The 21,535-nt window shown below is 48.2% G+C and overlaps 1 protein-coding gene and 1 long non-coding RNA gene across 13 annotated transcripts; one reads left to right on the forward strand and one right to left on the reverse strand.

Annotated features, from left to right (window-relative positions):
• Nucleotides 1-5,979: 5,979 nt before the first annotated feature.
• LOC120710677 lies at nt 5,980-10,030 on the reverse strand. Its single transcript, XR_005689982.1, has 2 exons — nt 9,429-10,030; nt 5,980-6,713 (listed from the first exon to the last, which is right to left on the reverse strand). It is a non-coding gene; the product is annotated as an uncharacterized LOC120710677 (long non-coding RNA).
• A 2,884-nt stretch (nt 10,031-12,914) lies between these two features.
• On the forward strand, nt 12,915-18,991 carry LOC120710687 (auxin-responsive protein SAUR36-like). 12 transcript variants are annotated; one of them, XM_039996328.1, is made up of 5 exons: nt 12,915-16,622; nt 16,714-16,768; nt 17,028-17,089; nt 18,030-18,081; nt 18,707-18,991. In XM_039996328.1, the coding sequence occupies exon 1, from the start codon at nt 13,102-13,104 to the stop codon at nt 13,702-13,704; it is 603 nt and encodes a 200-aa protein (XP_039852262.1). In that variant the 5' UTR covers nt 12,915-13,101; the 3' UTR covers nt 13,705-16,622; nt 16,714-16,768; nt 17,028-17,089; nt 18,030-18,081; nt 18,707-18,991. The 12 variants fall into 12 exon arrangements, with proteins under 12 accessions (XP_039852262.1, XP_039852268.1, XP_039852245.1 ...); XM_039996334.1 differs by lacking the exon at nt 18,030-18,081 and having other exon boundaries at nt 12,915-16,378; nt 16,534-16,622; XM_039996311.1 differs by having other exon boundaries at nt 18,030-18,991.
• Nucleotides 18,992-21,535: the final 2,544 nt, after the last annotated feature.

The raw sequence follows: 21,535 nt of genomic DNA on the forward strand, positions 1-21,535 counted from the left end.
TGTACTGATGTTTTTCAAGGTTGTTCGCGATTTGTATCGTTTGGGCCTATTGTAACAGAGTGCAATACTTCGCCACTTATATAGCTTCATGGCACATAAATTAATTAGATCAGTGCAACCTTCCTATGCTCTTCTAATTGATGGATTGTTTGTGTTGTATATGTTCTAAATCCTTGATAAGTACTCCCTTCATTTTTAGTGGGTGCAATATAATGACTATCCAAATTTATTTTTACAGTAAACTTTTTCTATATATTTATTTAAATATAAAATCACAAACATTGTAAAGTTCTCAATCTACAAATCCAGTGGTTTCAATTTCATGATATACAATTATAATATTGTTATTATTAAACTAATTGTTTGCCAAATTGGCCAAAGTGTGATTTTGATAGTTAATTTAATTTACTGTTGCCGCTAAAAACGGAAATGTGGTTAGAGAATTTTCTCCGAAAAATAATACAGATGGAGATCTTATAGCCATCAAAATATATGTATCATATCACACCATATCATATTAAATACATTATTAATGTGCATGTAACATTTTTTGCTGATGTTATGTATATGATTAGATATCAAATCAAAAGCGTTTCATTAGCTTGAGTGGATGGCTGTCATGCCGATTTATTGATCATCTTGAAGACATTTACATTGCTCCATTGATATGATACATTGTATATATTGGCTCCGTTTGGATTCTCAAATGCTAATTATTTTCTAGAGAAAATGGATCCAAATGCTAATGGGTGATGAAGTACAAAACTTTAGCAATGATCCGTCCATACAGGAGTGCTAATGAGTGGGCTAAACTTTTGGCAAGAATATAAGTGCTAATATGTGCTAAAGTTTAGCACTCAACTTTAGTTCATCTAAACAAACCCATTATTGTCTGCCTTTCTTTTCCATCCTAGAAACGTGGGCCCAGCACAGACACAACATCTTATCCACTTGTATGCAAAATTATAGAAAGGCCGCCCATGAAGAGCACAAGCTGTAACTTTCACTCCCTTTCTTCTACCTCATCAAGTGCCACTCGCTGTAACTTTCGTCATCAGGTAAGAAACGAGATCACACTGCCAAAAGCGTCACACCGCCGGCCAACGCGCAAGGATCACCAGCACCCGATGCAATGCCACGAACCGCCACTCGTTCCGGATCGGAGTAGTAAATCTTCATTTGACGTGGACGTGGTACAACGAAAGATGATCTTAACATTAATTTGCAGCTTCCGCGGTAAAAAAGAGAGACGATCTCCTAGAGTATCATTGTTGGAGGTGGTTAAGCCCAATGATGCTAGGGCATCATGGTAACCCCAGAGCAAGCCGGCTAATGTTGTGGAAGCAGAAAAGCAATCCGGGTAATTACCGTGGGGCAAATCACCCATGGTCGGGCCGCCACAAATCATTAGCCGGTCGACGTGGCGCTCCCCGGTTGGTCGCGGCGGGCCCCCGACGGGCCAATGGGGAACTCGGGAAGGGGACGTTGCGGGCTGGCCAATCCTCCTCGGGCCCCACCCGAGCTGCGCTGCACGCACCCACCACCCACCTGCTCGGCGTACCCCATCATGGCGGCCTACGGCTCTACGCCACCAACTATACATACCGGATACAGTACGTGTACGCACATGTAAAACTGGCGAGGTAAAGCACGCGGAAAAGGTAAAAAAAAAAAGGCTGCGGAACCCGCACCCGCGTGCCCGCAGATATTTACAGATCTATTTCCTGGCCCGCCACGCAGTAACTCTGCGGCCTCCACGGCATCCGGGTCCCACATGTCATCGAGAGAGATCACAGCAGAGCCCAGGGGGGACAGGCGCGTGCAGCGGTGCAGGTGCAGGCGCAGGGCACGCAGGCCAGAGTCAGAGCAGTGTGCTCATGTGGGCTCTGATTTCTGGCGCCGTACGCCTCTGGATAGGGCCGTCTCCAGAATTTGTAGGTCCCTGTGCGAAACGCAAATGGGGGCCTAAAATATAGTCTCCGATGGCGTGGCGTGGCAAGCCAGCGACGGAGCAGCGACGTCACGGCGCGGCAAGCGACGGTGCGGCTAGCGGCGCGGCGACCGGCGACGGCACCTCTCGATCTCGGCACGGACGGGCGTCGGGCTGTCGGCCGTCGAGCGACGCGGTCACCGTGTCAGTATTCACGTGGAAGGAATCGACAATGGGCCACTGCTACTTCATTTCCCTCTAGTCCCAGCAGGCATGCTCCATTGATGCTCTAAACTACCATTTGCTATGAGTCTTGGCAGAACAATTTGGAGGCCCTGTGCGATCGCCCACCTCGCACGTGGGCATCGACGGGCCTATCTCTGGAGCCTGGCACGTATTTCTACAGCCTTTTCTTGCGCCGAGCGTATTTGTACAGCTTGGCACGTACAGGCTTTGCAAACTGTGGTCCTGTACGTATCATGGAGGAACATACAGGCTAGCTGCAGCCTGTGTTCTTATTTCAAAAAAAAGCTGCAGCCTGCAGCCTGGTCGATGGAGCCAGCTAGGTTTTCCTCTTACCACCTGCTAGGCTAGCTGCTACCAGCTGCTGCTGCAAGCCTGCAAGTGTTTCTGTGTGGCTGCCATTGGTCACTTGGGAGAGCAGCGATCGAGCTTGCAAAAAGAAACCCAAAAAAGATGTTTGGTACGAATGTCTGTGGGGGTGCGTACTCATGTAGCTGCTATAGGGTGTGTATGCGTCTAGTGTACAAGGCTTGCTCGATCAGTATACGGCTTGTGCATTTCTCTGTCAGGAATTCAGGATAGATTATTGTATTATTTTTAGTTAATCTGATCTGCCTTTTTGTGGTCCTGTACGTGCCTTAGCTTCCCCATTTGGGCGTGCCATACATTAATACGGTAGACATTGACATGATATGGTCCTCCAATAGGGCAGGCCAATTGAGCTAATGAGTGATCCAACAGCAAGTGATGTGTGCAGCATGGGAGTTGGTTTGGTCTTCAGCTCCAGCAGGTGATGTTTCACTGAAAGATATTTGGCTGCTACTAGATACGATGTGTACACTACTACTAGTATACAGATGGAGAGGTTTTGTCGTCGTCATTGTAAAGGTAAGTTGGTAAGGGTGAAATGTTGACATTCATTATTGCAGGAACGACAGCTGTCGATGACCTACTGAGATCGACGATTGCAAACTTCAATCATAGTTTGGTATCGCTGTCAAAATCATTAGAAGCAACCGGCGAAATCTGCAGGCTTGATGATCAGAAACAACTGGAAACGCCTTTTTTTTTACCTAACAACCTTGTACACTGACCTACTGTATCTAATGTAATGATGAAATTAACTTTAGTTGATCATCATCAGGTGCCATATATTTGGTTTTTCTTTGAAAGGGGATGTTTAGTATTAATAAGCTACAAAAACAGTAGTGCAAAGTATAATGCGTTCAACAAGAAAAGACCCGGCAGGCCGGCTCAATGTCCAGGGCTCCAGGCAAGGGGAATGCACCATCACTCCATCAGGTCTTTAAGGTTATTTCCAGCAGCTACCGTATCTCGTTGCGGATGCGCATTTTGCGTGCTCGCGTGCTACTGTAGCCACTCCAGTAGGTGTCGTATCCCGCATCACATTTTAGGAGAGTATGAGAGAAGCAGCAGAAACTCACGGACTTTCGCTCCTCTGTGCATCTATCTCACCAGGGCTCCAGCTCAGACTGTTGGTTGAGGAGAGAGAGAAACGAGGGAGAAGTTGGTTGATGAGATAAGACTGAGGTAGGGCCCACGGATATTTTCTATTCAGATGCGTATTGGGGTACGCGACTGCTGGATATGACCTCTTTTTGCGTTGCAAGAACGATTCGCATATGGCGGAGAATACGCATCCGCATCCGTTAACCAAATAGCGAGCTGGCAACTGGTAAAATTTTTGAATAAAAAAACGTGGTAAAATTTCAAATGTAAAAGAGAACTAACAATTCGTGGGCCAACATCCCTCAAAGCCTACGTTTGTGCTCCAACAAGAGACGGAACCAAACGAACAAGGCCCAATTGTCTACAGAAAGCCCAAGTTTCTGCCCATCACATTGCATAAAAGCCCATAGTTACTTTTCAAGTTTCTGGCCATCACGTTTTCTAGCGGTTTGTGTGCAAGTAAACTGATCGGCAAGAATCTTTCAAAAAAAATAAAAAGGTCGGCAAGGATGCTGCAAACTGGTTTAACAAAGGATGTAATGCAACTAAACTCAACCTTTACATTCGTGTTTACCCATAACAGTATGTATCCGTATCGCCTGAGAAATTTTCTGCAGCGTAAACAGAAACCTATACAGAAATGGTGACGGAATGAAAATCTCAGTGAGAGCACGTTCAGTCACAATCACACAAAACAAAACCTGATGGAGATGGAGGCGAGGCGCAGACAAAAGATGGGGGGCCAAAACACGCCATGAAGGGCGCTGGTTTACTGGTCTGTTTCGAAATAACTGAGCCGCGACGCCGACGCCGAGTGCGACGGCGACAGAGGAGGAGGCAGGCAGGCAGGCAGCTGACGCGGCATGCCCACCGGCACCGAGCAGAATCACGAGGTCGCGTCGCGGTCAGCAGGTCGCCCCCTGCAGCAACTTGGGACCAGCAAATTGGCAAGGGTCAATGTTGTGTTGACCGCATTATCAGAAACTAATGAGCTCAATAATTGAGGTCTACGTAACTGAAAGGGCAAAGTATGGTACCCTCAGTTCAGACTCCATATGCCTTCAGATATTATTAACTACTCCATCCGTTCCAAATTATAAATTATTTAACTTTTTTATCTTAAATTTGATCATTCGTTTTATTCAAAATCTTGTACAATATATCACTTCTTATGTTGTGACTTGCTTTATCAATACAAGTTTTTCAAAAATAACTAAAATTTGACTATGTATTAATTTTTTGAATAAAATGAATGGTCAAACTTAGAGTTAAAATAGTCAAATGTCCTATAATTTGGAGCGGAGAGAATATATAAGGATGCAAATTATATATATTTCGGTTCATTGTCGATCCAAAAGGTTGACGAAATAAACTAAAATAGCATTCTGTGTAAATAATTTGGAAAAAAATAAATTAGAGCGACATACCATCATAATTAATTAGCTTACCCACAAAAACACTATTAGGCTTGCATCCTTAACAGGAGAGCATAGTCGCATAGAGACCATGAGGAAGCTCCGATGTGAAGGCACGACTGCGATTCGCGCACTGGTTGCCCTTGCCGCGCAGAAAAGACCAGGCAGGAGCACGGCCTGTTACATCCAACAGCCGGCCTGCAGGAAGCATCGCTGACTGAATCCGACCTGAGCAACGCGATCCCAACGGCATTCAGAGGGCAACGAAACGCAAACGCACCGCGGAATAATTTAGCACAAACATGATGTAATTCTTGCACTGCGTGTGGTGGTGCTTCATATCGTGCTGTTGTGTGCGTCCTTTATCAGCCAGCAATCCACCATGGTTAGTCGCCAGAATGGGCCACGAAAGGCCAAATTAAACCCAAGTGCAGCGCTTGAAACGGAGCACAGATCACTGGCCTTCCAAGCTCCATAGAGTCGGGGGGACAAGGATGCCTGACAGGGGAACAGGGCACTAGCCGGCACAGGAAGACTGAACAGAGTATTTGATAATGTTCAGTAGCAGGTTACTAGGGGAGATTTGAGCTGTCCCCGCTAAACAACAGGTCACTGTTGGGAACAGGTGAGTTGGAATCGCCGGTGCGATCTCGGCAGATCTCTGCGATGCAGCTGTGGCATCGTTCTGGCTTGGAATCATTCGGTGGCCGCGACGACCGACTATGCATGGATCCTCGTTGGTCCCGCTCAGATTTTCTTTTTTCAGCTCTGCTCGTTTTACTGTTACTCAAGAGTCAAAGTTCACAGGTACCCATTTTTTATTAAAAAAAAACCTTGGTTGTAATCAAGTACCAATAATGCCTAACCGGTCAGTGCTTCGTTCAAAAAAATTGTCAGGGCATCCGAATGATATAGAGTACCTTCCATAACTGATGGTCCATGATACTTGGTTTTCAGACCTAGTACACTACATTTCTGGAACAAAATAACATACGATCTTTATAGCAAACAACGATATCCTAGATATTTTACTTTATCTTGGAAGAGTAAGAAGCACTGTACATGGTTTGCACTAGTCAAATAATTAGCTTTTTGAGTAAAGTAGTAGTACGGAAGTATTCTGTTTCAGCTTGGCAACTTGAAAATTCAGGAAGACGACACCTGCCTGGCTTATGAAGAAATCAAAGAAGCTGACCGTCTCTTCATTCTCCCATTTCTAGACTTCCTGCCGGTTTTGCTCAGGGAAGGCTGCAGCTGGAGCTAGTTGCTTTGCTTTGACTTTGCATATTTCAGACATCTTCTCCAAGTTCAGGGGCGGTTCTCAGGCCAAAATTTTCTCCTGCAGAGATAGCGCCTCCAAGAGCTTCGTCATTATCTAAGACTATGAAAAATATTTACCAGGGAAGTGACTACTGGTACAGTGAGTTCGTACATGAGGTCCTTTCGAGGTACATAGGGCCAGGCAATTACCTACTAATTTTTCAAGATAACCCATCAATGTCACTTTAGCATGCATCCAAACCAAATATGACAGTGGTGTGCCACGCTTGCACGCATGGTTCGCCCTTGGATCCTAGTGCTGCCACTTTCATTCATCACCTTGCCCTGGGCCCATAGGGAAAGTACGTAGCTGCAACTACAAGTCTTCTCGTATGCTATCATGTTGATTAGAGAACAAATAAACAGATCAGTTTTCGATCACAGCTGTATAATTAATTAGAGGTAACAAAGTCTTTTCTCACTACTAATAATGTATCTGGAATTTTCTAAACAAACACTATTTATAGAACGGAGAGAGTATGTCTCACTCGCAAGGTTTTTTGAGATTACACAGTACAACTCAGACACTCACAATGTACGCACACTCACACTTCTATGAACACACGTACGCAAACCCTACCTTTATGAGCATCTTCGAAGACTGAGTCGGTAAATCCTCGAGATTGACGAAGTCACCACAGACGTATCGCTGTCGACGGGAACGTTGTCTACCACTTAATGCATAACGCCTCGCTGTCTCATTCGTAAGGTAGAGAAGAAAACCTTTAGCGGGCCCTTGATTGCTATTTGTTACTGAAAGTGATCGGGTGCTCTAGCCTAAGAGGGGGAGGGGGTGAATTAGGCACTAATAAAAACTCAGACCTATGGCTCCAACTAGTTTGCACAAAACTTAAACTAAAACAACTATCAAAAAGTGCAACTAGGTTGTTCTAGTGAAAAACCCCTATCCCAAAAGAGTTTAGCAACCTATAGTCTTTCCTACCAAGAAACTATTCTATGAAAGTAAAGGCATACAAATTACTAGAAAGAAATGCGGAAGCTTAAAGAGCGGGATAGGAGATAGCAAACTCTTGACGCGGGTGTTTATCCCGTGGTTCGGTTAGCCACAAAGGCACACCTACATCCACGTTGTTGTAGCACTCACTAAGAGTATTGCTACTCGGCCACCAAGTCTCTTCCGTGAACACAATCACGGTCACCTTGGCCCCGTGTTCCACTAAGGAGCTTCTCCACAAAGGATGGGGGTCTCCACGTCCCCCGCACAAAGGTGTCGTCGCCGCTCCACACCAAGTCGGAGGGTCGATGACGTTGCCGGCGAGCTCCACGCTCCAAGGTGCCGGCGCACCAAGCTCTTGTTTTGGTTCACTAATGAACCACAGCACAAAGGCTCTAAGCCTTGCAAACTCACTCACTAAGAGCTAATCCTTTACACAACACTCTCAAAGTGTGCTAAGGGCTAAGGATATGATCTTGATGCTTTTGTATGGCTTGGAGATGTTCTTGGGTGTGTGTGGGATGTCCAGCAACTCCAGCAATCTTCAAATGGCCGGGGTGAGGCGTATATATAGGCCACCAAGTCTTGTAGCCGTTGCTCCAACGGTTAGCTGAAAATCTGCGTACCACCGGAAGAACCGATGCCTCTTGGCAGGGTAGCGTCGGTTCATCCGGTCACTCATAACACGAAGTAGCCGTTGGACTCCTGATGGCTGACGCAGAGACCACCGGTTGAACCGATGCTTTGCACCGATGCCTCACCGGTTCAACCGGTGCTGAAAGAATCTTCTCCTGGACGCTGACGTCATTACACCGGTGGTATGCACCGATGCACCGTCGGTTGAACCGGTGCTGAAGAAACTTCTTCTGGGCACTTGACATCGTCTCTGGTACAAAGGACGGCCATTGCACCGATGCCCTATTTTAGACCGTCGGTTCAACCGGTGCCTATAGGCTGACTTGGCTTCGATTCCCTTCTGCACCAAAGTATCAAGGCGTCGGTTCTTCCGACTACCATCGGATGCTCCGATGCCCTGGCGTCGGTTCTTCCGGTGCTCCTGAATCGAAGAGCTTTCAGGGCGCTGCCCTGAGACCCGCGAGGGGCGGCTCCCCCTCGACCCCCGTCCGCTAACCGGGTAGCGGAACCCCCGTAGGGGCAGTCCATCGGGCCTTGCTACGCCTATCTTCTCTTTCTCTTTGTCATCACTTGAACCTAAAAGCCTGAGAATGATTATCTTAACAATCATACTAGTCCAAGTGTTGTGTTGTCATTCGATCACCAAAATCACTCGAAATGGCATCAATGGTGCCATGTTCGTTACAGTTACTCTCATAAAGCAACTAATTGTATGCACGGGCCCCTTCAATCTGTTTAGCCCGTAATCCTCGTCAGGTCAACCCAATAATGACTCAGGATAAGCAAGCACTCCAATCAACGCACCTCAGCTTTAAGCCATGACGCGAGCCATTTGCCGGTTGTCTTCTCCCTTGTACGCTTGTTTAATCAAGTCGCGCTTTGTTATCCCGTTTCCACACTCCTTATCTACGCGAAAGCGGCAGAAGCCGCCGCCCGTGACCATCCGTGCTCTTTCCACCGTAAGTACGGCCGGGGTACGGCTCTAAAGTATCGGGGCGAGCTCGGCGCTGTCGCGCCGCCATTGCGTCGCCGCGAGCTGCCACCCACTTGATGATCTGGGCAGTTGGGCTGGGCCACCTCCATCCCCTTTCCGCTATGAGCCTATGATCGATCAGCTAGCTGCTGATGACGATGATGCGGCTGCTCTCGGGTGATTTTTTTGCGCGCGGCGTGTTGGATGGTTGGATGGATCATGGCTGGATGCTGCGTAGGATATCACCACGGGGGCAGGGAGAGGGAGAGGTTTTCTATTGAAGTGGTTGGCTCTCTTAGGTCAGCGGCGAAGCGAGAACTCCGTCGTCGACTCCTCGTCTCCCGTTCGATCTACTCCACACCGGTAGCACTTGCCACCGATCTCGAGTTGTTGAGAGAGAGAGAGAGAGAGAGAGAGAGAGAGAGAGAGAGAGAGAGAGAGAGAGAGAGAGAGAGAGAGAGAGAGAGAGAGAGAGAGAGAGCTGACCTTTTGCTCGGTAGGGCGCCGCACGTGCCGGATCGAGATGCCGTCATGGCGATGCCCACCAACCGACGACGGTTAGCGAAGACGAAGGTAAGCAGAACGCGCCACCGATCATGCTGATCGATCCGTTGTGCATGCAAGGTGCGTGCCGCTCCGCCAGCAGTTGGCACCGAACAGACCGGACCCGCCATTTCTGTTGCGATTCCGCCGCCGAATGATCTCGACGGCGGCTGACCGGCCGGCCGGACGCCGGCGTCCTCACCACGGAGTTTGCATCAATCAAATCGTGTTAAATTAGAAGAAAGATCGCGTGCCGTACGGTTCGTCCTCGGCGACCTTCCTTCTGATTAGCCTTTGACGGATTGCGTCTGCCTTCAGCGGTTGCGTCTTCCACTCTCTTGAGATAAAGAAAGCCTAGTCCGCTGTTGCGTTTCTACGCGGGCACTGCTGGTCCGTGAATTGCTGCTTGTTTTGCTTTGGATAGAAGGAGGAGGCAGAGCAAGCCACGGAATTCCGAGGTCCGTACCGTGCCGTACTGCCAGGCCCCTACTGCCACCCCGTTGATTGGCACACGATGAGGCTTTGTGGACTAGTGGTGGAGCAAAGCAAAGGGAGTGGACACGCAAGTCAAGCTCCACCTCTCTCCGTCCGCTTTAAAGCTGAGCTTTCTTGGACCATCCGAGAGGCTGAATTTTGAGCGCGTTTCGCCGATTTGATCAGTTTTTTGATTGACTCAAATAAAAAGAGAGACCCTATACAAATGAACGTGGAATGTACTTGTCAAGAAAGCGTGGAGAGCTAAAATGTTTGACCAACCAATTGACGCTCCGGTGAGTGGTGTCCATTAGCACCTACCCTACCCCCATTTGTTCTTCCAGTTGATTATCCACCTCACCAACAATATCCATAGCTTCGATGCTGCTCCTACTTCGGACCCTCGGTCAGCTTGTCCCCGGATTTTCCCATCGAATGGCATAACCAGAGGTGGGTGGCAAATCACGAACTCCTTCATGCATCTATTCCTCCAATTCAGTGATCATCTTAAAACTTTTCATCCCCCAAATAAAAACTTCAGCTACGACTAGCTTCCAATAGCACTGATCGCCACGATATCATATTTGATATTCCTGACAGAACCTTTCGATTTTATTTTACATGATCTGTGCAGGGACAACCCCGAGCCGGGCACTGAGAAACTTCCTCGTTTTGGCATGGCCACTTCTCCTCCGAAACGGGGAAAAAATAAAGAGAAAATGCCGTGATCAGAGTACCTGACACGCACTCCCCAGGTGTCCCTGCTGCCATCGCTGCTCTCAAAATGTGCTCGGAGCTGTAACATCCAAAGCGAATCCACATTTGACGCGCGGAAACCGAATCAATAACGGATCCACCCACAGCCTTCTCTTTTTTTAAAAAAAAAATCCACCACAACCGGAGGCAAGCAGCAGGCAGCAGAACGGTGGAAATCTTTCGTGCCAGCCGCTGCGCACGAGCCCGGCGGACACGGCGGCGCTGCTGGGATCTCCATGTCGATCGCCGGCAAGGTTGGTGATCACGGGTCCTGTTTGGTTTAGTTTGTGCTAATAAATAGTGTTACTTTGATCATTAATTACGAATATTAATGAAATCTAATTACAAAATCACTTTCAGAACCATGTACTACTTCGCGAGACGAACCTAACGAGGTCTTTGACTGCATGATTAGAGGTCGGTTACTGCAGCATTACTGTAGCCAATCATGGATTAATTACCGTCGTTAGATTCGTCGCGAAAAGTTACACCCATCCGTGAAAAAAATTTACAAATAAATTTCGTTTAATACTCCATACATACAAGATTCTGTCGTTGCGCTAGACGCAACCAAACAGGGCCACGGAGGCGCGCTGGAGGCCGCGCCGAGAATCAAGCACGCCCGCCGCCCGGTGTCCCCGGCCGGCCAGTGGCCTTTAGCTTTTAGCCGGGCAACATTTTTGTCCCGGCATGCACGATACACGCCCGGTTCCGTGCGCCAAGTCGGGGGTTGGGAAATCCTGGAGCGGCGGCGTACGGGCACGCCCTTGTCCGGTGGCTGCCGGTCTTGGTAGGGGTGCTGCTGCAGGCCGGTCTGCGCGCGTGTTAGAATAGCCTCGTGCTCATCCCTTTGTGCCGACCTTCCCCAGGCGTCCCTGTCCGCCGCTTGCATAGATGCTGACGTGCAGCGGACTTGTATAGTCGTACGTACGTACACGCGCAGGCGCAGGCGCAGGCCGTAGCTGAAGCTCGCAAGACGTTTTCCTTGAGAGTTACAGGTTACCCCTCCTGTGATCTGTGCTGTTCAAGACTTCAAGTCAAGAGGTTACACGTTACAGGCTTACAGCACCACTGTACAACAGAAACAAAATAGTTTTTTTTGGGGGGGGGGGGGGGGGGGGGTTAGGAGGTGTTAAGAAATCGGACAGCTGGGGCCAGCCTGCTGCCTGCATCTCAGAACGGTCTTCCAGGAAAGGCATTGGCCCAAACGAAGCCAGCCAAAGTCAGTTTGCGCAATGCAATGCAGCAGCAGCAGCCACTTGCGGGGATGGTGCCGAGGTGGGACCGGATCCGCGTCCTGCGCTCGCTCCGTTTCGCATTTTCGATGGGGCCAACGCAATTTCACCAAGGACTAGTGTGTATATTCTAAAAAAAAGATCCGACGAAATGTGCTTGGAAGATTCATTCGGGGCCTGCAACTTGCCTGCTCGCGAGCCGAATATATTTATCCTCGCTTTTCGAATTTTAGGCTCCAAGTTGCTCTCGCCTTTGGTGACGATCGAGCAGCCAGTCGCGTGCTTTACTGCTGCACGCTCTCCTCCTCCTTTGTTGTCAGTGGCTTGTTCTATCGTCCGCCCATCAACTGTGCTTTTGCATCCACCGGTAAGGTTGTGGTTGTCATTAATTTTCTAAAGTGAACTGAGGAAAAGAATCTTTAATTTCGAAATAGACGGTGAGACAGGACACCAAAACATACATGCGGTGTCTGTCGTCCGTTTTGTGAACAAGCTTTTCAATGCACTCTCAAAGATATGGTAGAGTTGAGGTCGGTATTATACAAGGGCACCATATACATGTCAAAGTCAATCAAAGAAAAAACATTCAATCAGAATTTCTTTAAGTACGCGTGAAATTTGGCAAATGCTCACTGGAACACGTTAGCCTTACTGATTTCCCCTGGCGAGAAAACAAAACCCCCCAACCGACTAGGTTGACCCGTCCCGCTTGGTCGCACGCGGTGCGCATCCCACCGTCCAAAACCACCAACCGGGGAGGAGCCCCCGGAGGTCGCCACCTCGAGGCGAATCTCGCCATGTTCCGCCCAGCGCCCAAAACCCCGCTGGAATCACGCCCGGGACGATCAAAATCCCGCACGGGCCCGGCCCGAGCGCGCAGCGCGGTCGGCTCGCGCGCCCATGCGGCCCCGGCGCCGCCCGCGTCGCGCCCACACGCTCGCTCTCAGGCGGGGCGCCCAGGCCGCGCGGGCTCCTCTCCTGCTTCCCTATAAGACAACCCGCGCTGTCGCGCTCCCTTCGCCACTAGCCATCAGGATTCAGGGCGTCGCTTCCACTCGTCGTAACGGCACGACACGAGCAAAGGAGGCAGCAAAGCGGAGGCGGCCTTTGCGCGAGTGCGCTCTCTTTTCTTAGCTCGGCCTAGAGGTGGGATGCCGACGAGGCGGCGCGGGGGGTTCAGGCTCGGCCGGAAGCTGCTCAGCGTCTGGCGCTGGGCGCTCTGCCACCGCCGGCGCGGCCGCGGCCGTGGGTACCTCCGCCTGCGGCCGTGCCAGGGAGGCGGTGGCAGCGACGGCGGCAGGTCGCCCCTGCTGGCGGCCGCCACGGTGTGCGCCGCCAGGAAGCACCAGCAGCAGTTGGTGGCGGGGGCGCGCGACGACGGGTACGCCTCCTCGCCGCGGATGCTGACGTGGGGGCGGTCGCTGGCGCGGCGGATGAGGCTCCTGCGGCGGGGTGGCGGCGGGAGGGAGGACCGGCTGCTGGAGGACGCGGCGGCGGAGGCCACCACGCCCAAGGGGCAGGTGGCGGTGTACGTGGGCGGCGCCGAACCCGGGGGCGAGTCGATGCGGTACGTGGTCCCCGTGGTGTACTTCAACCACCCGCTGTTCGGGGAGCTGCTGCGCGAGGCCGAGGAGGAGTTCGGCTTCGAGCACCCCGGCGGGATCACCATCCCGTGCGCGGCCTCGCGGTTCGAGCGCGCCGCCGCCGTGGCCGCCGCGGGCGGCGGCGGCAAGAAGGTTCCCTGCTGGTGGTAGCAGCAGCAGCGGCAGCAGCACGTGGCCGCCCCAGTGGCCGGTGTACATACACACATGCCCCTCAGGAGAGGAGGATCCCGATCCAGGCATCCAGCCCATGGCCATGGGGATCATTGATCCTTTTTTAGATCTTCTTCTTCTCAACTTAGTTTTGACCTTTTTTTTTTGGTTCCTTGCGCCCCGAGCGACGCCCCGTTTCCTTGTGTGGATTGAGCATGTGCATGGGATGCGAGGAGGCATAGCTAGTCTGATGAGAGATGAACAAAGGATATTATTTAGCTGTTAGGGTCAGCATGCAAAAACATGTCCTGATTCCCCCCAACTTGCAAGTCCATGTTAGAAAGCATCAAAATTTGTACGTCAGGTGTGTGATGATATGGTGACTCTCTTGCTTGTTGGAACTAACCCACACCCACACCTCCATCTCTAATTTCTTTTCTTTCTTTATTTACATATGTTGAAGTGAGGTTAGTTTGCACTGAAAAGGGAACAAACAACTGGAGCCCATGAAATATCTTCTTGTTGCTATTCAGCTGCTGCCCTGGTGTTCAATCGATCAGTTAGACCTGCTGTTCTCTACTGTCCCCAAAATCTATGCTCCACCTAAAGGGAACTAGGGGTCTTTTCGAAAAAAAAAGGAACTAGGGAAGCTGAGACTAGTAGTAGGCTAGTGTACCAAGTCGTCCGTACAAGGTATTGCAAGCAACCACGGCGGATCACCTGTCCCTCCAGAGTCCAGAGCCTTAGCTAAAACAGTTCGCTGCCTTTGTCTGATGCTGCAACGCAGCGGGCCCGTATCCGAGCCTGAGCTGCTGCACCCCGGTATGGGATCACCCGTCGTGTATATGGGGAGGGGTTGGTATCCGTAGCAGGGGTCCTCAAGCAAAGCGGCCATACCGTGCCATGGGCTCAAATATAAAAAGATGTTGGAGAGAGCTGTCAGAGCTGAGGTTCTGATGAGATGGCCCCATCCATGATCCATCCTAGCTAGGGTATTTCCGTGTATCCCCAATGCGTGTTTTGCATCGAACTAGGACGGGTTCTCGGATTAGCTATTTGTTCACATGTTGGAATGCCAAGACTGAAAATTCCAAGTGGGGCATGCAATCAATCAAGCACGCCGGTGTCCATCTCTGAATGAATGAGTGAATGAAGGAGACACCGGGGGGTCCTTTCTGTGGCTCTCGCTAGTTTCCACTGAAGCTGACTTCGCCGTGCGCTATTCCTATTCTCCTCCCCCGTGGCCGGGGGGGGGCTCCACGACGGCGCCACGCAACCGGAGGAGGAGGAGGCTGGGGCGCCGGCGGCGGCTAAGGTGTCACCTATCTTCTACTTGGACCGCATCAATGGGATGCTGGATGAACGGAGCGGAGTGGCGTCGCATACCGTCCACAGAGGCCGCCAGAGAGGGCTTCCAAATTCCAATGGCTTGTCTCTTCAAAAAAAAAAAAAATCCAACGCTTTGTTCTCTTTTACTAGCAGCTTAGCGGTAGGTAGGTTCGCTCGCTCCGCCCTGGATCGTGGTACTTGTGTACTTGTACTTCGTTGGACTGATCGAATTGCCGTGAAAGGTACGGGGAAAGCGAGCGATCGGTCGAGCGCGACCGCAGGCGGCAGTGGGAAAATATCGTAGTACACGGCTGGGGCTTGCCAAGCTGCAACTGCATAGTTGTGTGGCGAAGGGTGAGCGGACTGCCAGAGAATCATATGTGGAGCAACTTTCCAGCGGCATTACTTGCTCTTGTTTCAGAACGGAACAGGGGATGGAAGATTCTTCAGGAATCTGGAACTCTGTCCACAGTTACAACGAGTGGCTAGCTCATTTGCCAGCATTCATGGAGTAGGTGGTTGATATTTGTAATTTATGGAGTAAGATAGGGCACATGGTCCTAACAAGATCGGCTAATTGAAGAGGTAGGACAGCGGTCATTCTCGGTTTCCTTTCCATCTCGCCGAGAGCTGGTGAAGCCAAGTCTCTGCTCACACCTGCAACTCTGCAATTCATGCAGCGAGGACGTAGGATTAGTTGGGCCTCGAAGCAGACTGAGCAACGACGCTTCTTGACTTAGCTGTCGACATGTACTCTTAGTCTCTTATTACTATGCGCCCTCGAGGGAGAGCCACGGGAGCAGTCGGGCGCTCCCTGCGCGACACGTGTCGGGGAGAGGAAGCCCGACGCGGCTCCTCGATTCCTCGTTCGCTCGTTTCGCGGAAGCCGCGCGGTGCCTTCTGCGTGTGGTCCTCGCTGCTCATGCCCGACGCGGCTCATCGATTCGGCGTTCGACTGCGTGTGGGCTTCGCTGCTGCTGCCGCGCCTCTCCTGCGCGCCGGCCCCCCAGCTCGCCTCGCCCTCTGCGTGCGAGCCTGCCTGCTGCCGCACCGCCTCCCACTGTGCGCGGGCCCCGCCGGGCTCTCTTCTCCCTGCCTCCGCGGGACAGCGCCCGTTCCCACTGCGTCTCCTTCTCGTTTTCGTTTTCCTCTCGTGGAGGCGGCGTAGGGTTTAGGGAAGGTTTGGGGGAGGGCGGAGTCTTGGCGCCGTGCGAGGAGGGCAGCGGCGGAGGAGTCCGGCCGCTGTGCGTCGGCGCGCCGGGGCCGGCCGACGCCGCCGTGCTCCCGGTGCGGTTCCGCCGGCCCGCAGTTCTTCTCCTGCATTGCCTTTGTCTTCAGGCCATTGGTGAGTTCCAGATCCACTCGATTGTCCGGCTCCCTCCCAGTTCCTGATGATGCTTGTCCTCCTGTTTTGTGTCCTCCCTATGCGTCTTCCTCTGCTCGCCGGCGGCCGCTGCCTTCCCGTGGTCTCCACGCCGCCGCTGTTTCCTCCGTCGTTAGCTTCTTCCCTGGGTCTCCCAAACGAGTTCGTGTTGCTGCTTCCACCACTTTGGTCGCCGTTCCCCGCCTGCCTGTGCTGTCTGGATTGGGTTGGTCCTGTTTCTTTGACTATTTTGTTCTGCGTTTCTTATTTTCTGTTCATTTACTGTTTGTTACTGATGGTGCGTCTGCTATCTCCAGATGCTCTGGTTGTGGGGCGCATTGTCAGCGGTGAACTCCTACTGCTGCTTGTCAGGTGACTACTCTACGCGTTGTTTAATTTGGGTGTGTGCAGCTTATAGATCCTTGGTTCTTTAGAATTTGCTCTTATGTGCATATGTGCACTGCGTCTGTCATTGCAATGTTGTCTGTGCTTCCACCTGCTCTGTCTGTTGTTTAGTTTCAGGGTATGTAGATTGTAAATCTTTGCTGCACTAGGCTTCCTGCTTTTTTGTGTAGAAGCATGGGCTGTGCTGAGAAGAGCTTCAACGACTTAGAATCATCACATTTTGCAGGTTTACCAAGCGCAAAATGTTGATATGTTTGTGTAGAAGCATGGGCTCTCCCTCTCCACGGTGTATGTTGATCCAATGATCCTTAAGATTCTAAAATCAGTTTCCCTTTTTACAGCAGTTTTAAAATCAGTTGAGAATATAGCAGTTCTGAAATGAGTTGAGAAGTATCATGCTTGAATAAATGTTAAGGTATCTGGCAGATGGACCTGGGACAAGCAACATATACATAGGACAAAGTTGCAATTATATCTGTAGCTTAAGCTTTATGAGAAAATCCACTTACTCTTTTCTTTACTTCAAGAAAATATTGCAAAGTATGCTTGGATATATCTTGCTGCCCTCTGTGATACATGGTGTTCTAGGTTTGCCAGGATAGGAATAAGAATGACATTCAATTTAGTTGCTACTAGACATGCTGACCACATGCCATGGAATGAACAATTCGCTTGCAGGGACCTTGCTTGTGTTAAATACCACTTTATTTCAAAAGTGTGTTACAAAACAATAGTTTTTTTTAGAAAAAGGATTACAAATCCGGCCTCTACGTTCGTGAACGTACAAAACAATAGTTAATACATCATATAAATATGTAGCTGTCGGTCTGGATAGTTCTACTATGATCATCTTATAGTGTTGCACAGTATACTGAATTGTTGTATAGGATACCCCTTTCAAACCAACGTGGAGCCTTCCATTTTCTCTTTTTCCCTTCTCTCTATTTTCGTCCAAAAGAACACTCATGTGCATATACTTCCAATATTACTCACTGATGTACAACTGAGTCAAAAATGTATTGTCGATGCACTTAGAAAAAAAACAGAGACAAGAACAAAAGAATTTTCAGCAGGAAATAATCATGATTCAGCAATGCTTGCAAGCATGTCTACATATGCACTCAAAAAAACAAAATTAGCAGAAAGACTACTGGGTGATTATTGCTAACTCATTATATCATAATATGTCAAGATATTATCCTTCTTTCATTTCTTTTACATGTTGAAGGGAGCATCAGTTGGAACTATTTTTGGAAATTGCAGCTTTCATGACAGATCAGGTAGTAGAAATTATGTACTTGCTTCGTCAATAACTTATTTCTCAATACTTCTCTCATTTTACTCAAACCTGATCACCTGGGTCAAGATGGGATGTCAATTGGTCACTACACCTTTAGGGACTCCATAATTTGAACTACAAAACTGTAGAGCTCCAATATGGGTTTCTATCACAAGTTAATAGTTATGTTCTACATCTTCTCTTGATATACTTGAGATGGAGATCCTATCCAATATTGATTTGCATACATCTCAAACCTGTGCTGCTGTGCACATTCAGATATATGGGTTCCAATATGTGTCGTGTCTCAGATTAATACGACTTTTTTTTTGCGAGGAGATTAATACGGCTTATTTTAGTACAATAGTAGAATTTTAGAAGATATGAAGGTGAAGTCACTTCAGCCTAAGCATAATAGACCTCTCATTTTAAGCCATAATAAGTTTGGTCTATTTTTATTTCCTCTTTTTTTTGCAGCATTTTCTTCCCCTGGCAATAGCGGATTATTTGTTCCATTGGATTTTGAATCGATTCCTACTTACTTACAGTTATGTTGTTTCTAATGTGCATTGCCAATCACAGATTGTCTGATTAGGCACATACTAATATCCTTTGTTCATTGACAGCTTCAACTAGGGAAGTAAGCACGCAACTTTGTACTAATGGACTTTGAGATGATCAGTATAAAGAGGAGACAATAATATATCATCGCAGCTGGCATCATTTTTGCTTAAGTGAACCTCCAGTGTAGATGTACTTTTACTTCATGCCTATAGTGCCGTTCCTGCTTATGCTTATTTTTTTCCTTCAATTATTTTGGTTGACATTCCTCATAGGATATTCATGATCTGTGTACAAGAATCCATGATCTTAATGCCAAAAGGTAGATATGGAAATCATGTTTCCTTATAGTTAATTTTTTTGGTCATGTTTCCTTATAGTTAATTGATATGACGATGATACACTGATTCGCTCGCCCAAATTAATCAGCATACTACCAATCATTTGTTTGCACAGCGGAGCATTTAGCATCATCTCGACGGGCGCGGCGAAGCGCGCTGATCGTCCTAGTAACCATATATATAGCCTGCGTATTTAGCTGCCTCCAGGATAGCAAGATGACCAGGAGAAAGGTGCACTGCGTCAGAAACTGAGGATATTACTCTTACCCCAGCTGTTTGTCTTGATCCTTTTTCTTCGTTCTTCGTTCACGGTTTCGTCATTACAATTTGGAAATCTCATCTCTTTCTTGGTACCCTAGTTTTCAGCAACTACTACAGTATTTCAGTTGAGTTAACCTCCAAGCACAATGATTTGGTTTGGGTCCTGACGAACATTTATGCCCCTTGTACCCCGGCTGGAAAACATCTTTTTCTAGGTTGGCTTAAAAATATTCAGATGCCACAAGAGGTTAATTGGCGACTTGCAGGCGATTTTAATCTAGTAAGAAAGCCAGAAGATAGAAATAAGCCAGGGGGTGACATAGCAGAAATGTTCTCTTTCAATGAAGCACACAACACTTTAGGAGTAGTGGAATTGCCTCTGCATGTTAAAAGATTCACTTGGTCTAACAAACAGTTTTCGCCTCTCCTGGTCGGATTAGACTGGTTTTTCACTTCACAGGTCTGGACCAATGTTTTCCCAAACAGTTCGGTCACCTCCCTAGCCATGGAAACCTCAGATCATTCTCCCTGCCTGATTTCCATTGGTACTACTATTCCAAAAGGGAAAAATTTTCATTTTGAGAATTATCTTATGGAGCATGAGCACTTCTTCAGTATAGTTCAACATGGATGGTCTTTGCCAACCCCATAGACTGATGCAGCCAAAATTATCACATAAAATTTAAGAATTTAAGAAGAGTGATTAAGTCCTGGCAATCTCAGCTTTCAAGTTTAAAATCAAACATTGCCAATGTTAAGCTCATTCTCTCTCTCTTGGGTTTGCCGGAGGAATTTAGGGATTTGACTTTAATGGAATGGAACTTCAAAGCCCTTCTGGAGGCAAAATTACTATCCCTTCTCAAACAGCAAAAAATATATTGGAAGCAAAAAGGTACTATTGGATGGGTAACTAAAGGGGATGCAGGCACAAATTTTTTTTTCATGCTAATGCTACTATTAGACATGGAAAAAACTTGATTACATCACTGGAAGACTCATCAGGAGTCAATCATACTGATCATCATGCAAAAGCAAGCATCCTTCTTGAATCATATAAAGATAGATTGGGCCAAACTGAATATGGGGCCATGCTTTTAGATTTGGAGACACTCCTGTCTCAATCACCTCCAGTGGACCTGTCATTCCTTGAGGAGCCCTTCACTAATGAAGAAATTGATCAAGTCATTGCCTCCCTCCCTACAGATAAGTCACCAGGACCAGATAGTTTCAATACAGACTTCATCAAGAAATGTTGGCCAATTATAAAGCATGATTTTTATGCTCTCTGTCATGCCTTTCATGGAGGAAGAATCTGCTTACAGAGTTTGAATGGATCATATATCACCTTGATACCCAAGATTGATGGGCCAAGCAAACTGAATGATTACAGGCCTATCTCCTTGCTCAATATCTCCATGAAAATTATCACCAAGTTACTTGCTAATAGATTGCAGAGAGTAATTCAGCAATTGATCCATAAAAATTAGTATGGTTTTATTCAAACAAGGACAATTCAAGATTGTCTTGCATGGGCCCTAGAATACTTGCATATGTGTCACCACTCAGGAAAGGAACTCATCATTTTAAAATTAGACTTTGAAAAGGCTTTTGATAAAGTAGAACATCATGCAATGAAAAGTATTATGCAGCATAAAGGATTTGGCTCTAAATGGCTTTCTTGGATGGATCTCATTTTCTCCTCTGGCACCTCTTCAGTTCTCTTGAACGGGGTACCTGACAAAGTTTTTCATTGTAAAAGAGGAGTTAGATAGGGTGATCCACTCTCACCACTCTTGTATGTGCTAGTTTCAGATCTTCTGCAAAGCACGATCAATTCTGCTAGAATTCAGGGCCTGCTGAATCTGCTAGTTTCTCTCCAACATAATCAAGATTTCCCTGTATTGCAGTATGCAGATGATACTTTGATAATAATAGAGGCTTGCTTACAACAACTCTTAGCACTTAAGTCCATCCTACAGGACTTCTCTCTCTCTACTGGGCTTAAAGTCAATTACTTAAAGTCAATGTTAGTGCCAATCAATCTTGAAACAGATAGAACCACTTCACTTGCTCAACTATTTGGGTGTATGGTTTGGTCTCTCCCATTCACCTATTTAGGCCTACCCCTAGGGCTAACAAAGCCTAAGGTGATAAAATTCCTTCCTATGGTGACAAAATGTGAAAGGCGTTTGGCATATACATCTGCATTTCTTTCACAAGCTGGTCGGGAAGTCACAAATTCGATTTTCTCTACTCTCCCAATGTTTTTTCATGAGTACTTTTCGGCTTCAT

This window comes from Panicum virgatum, chromosome 1K (assembly GCF_016808335.1).
Source record: "Panicum virgatum strain AP13 chromosome 1K, P.virgatum_v5, whole genome shotgun sequence".
Classification (NCBI taxonomy): Eukaryota; Viridiplantae; Streptophyta; class Magnoliopsida; order Poales; family Poaceae; genus Panicum; species Panicum virgatum.

Bases quoted from the DNA above. Each gene is read 5' to 3' on its own strand.
- LOC120710687 (XM_039996311.1), top strand. From the start codon at position 13,102: ATGCCGACGAGGCGGCGCGGGGGGTTCAGGCTCGGCCGGAAGCTGCTC.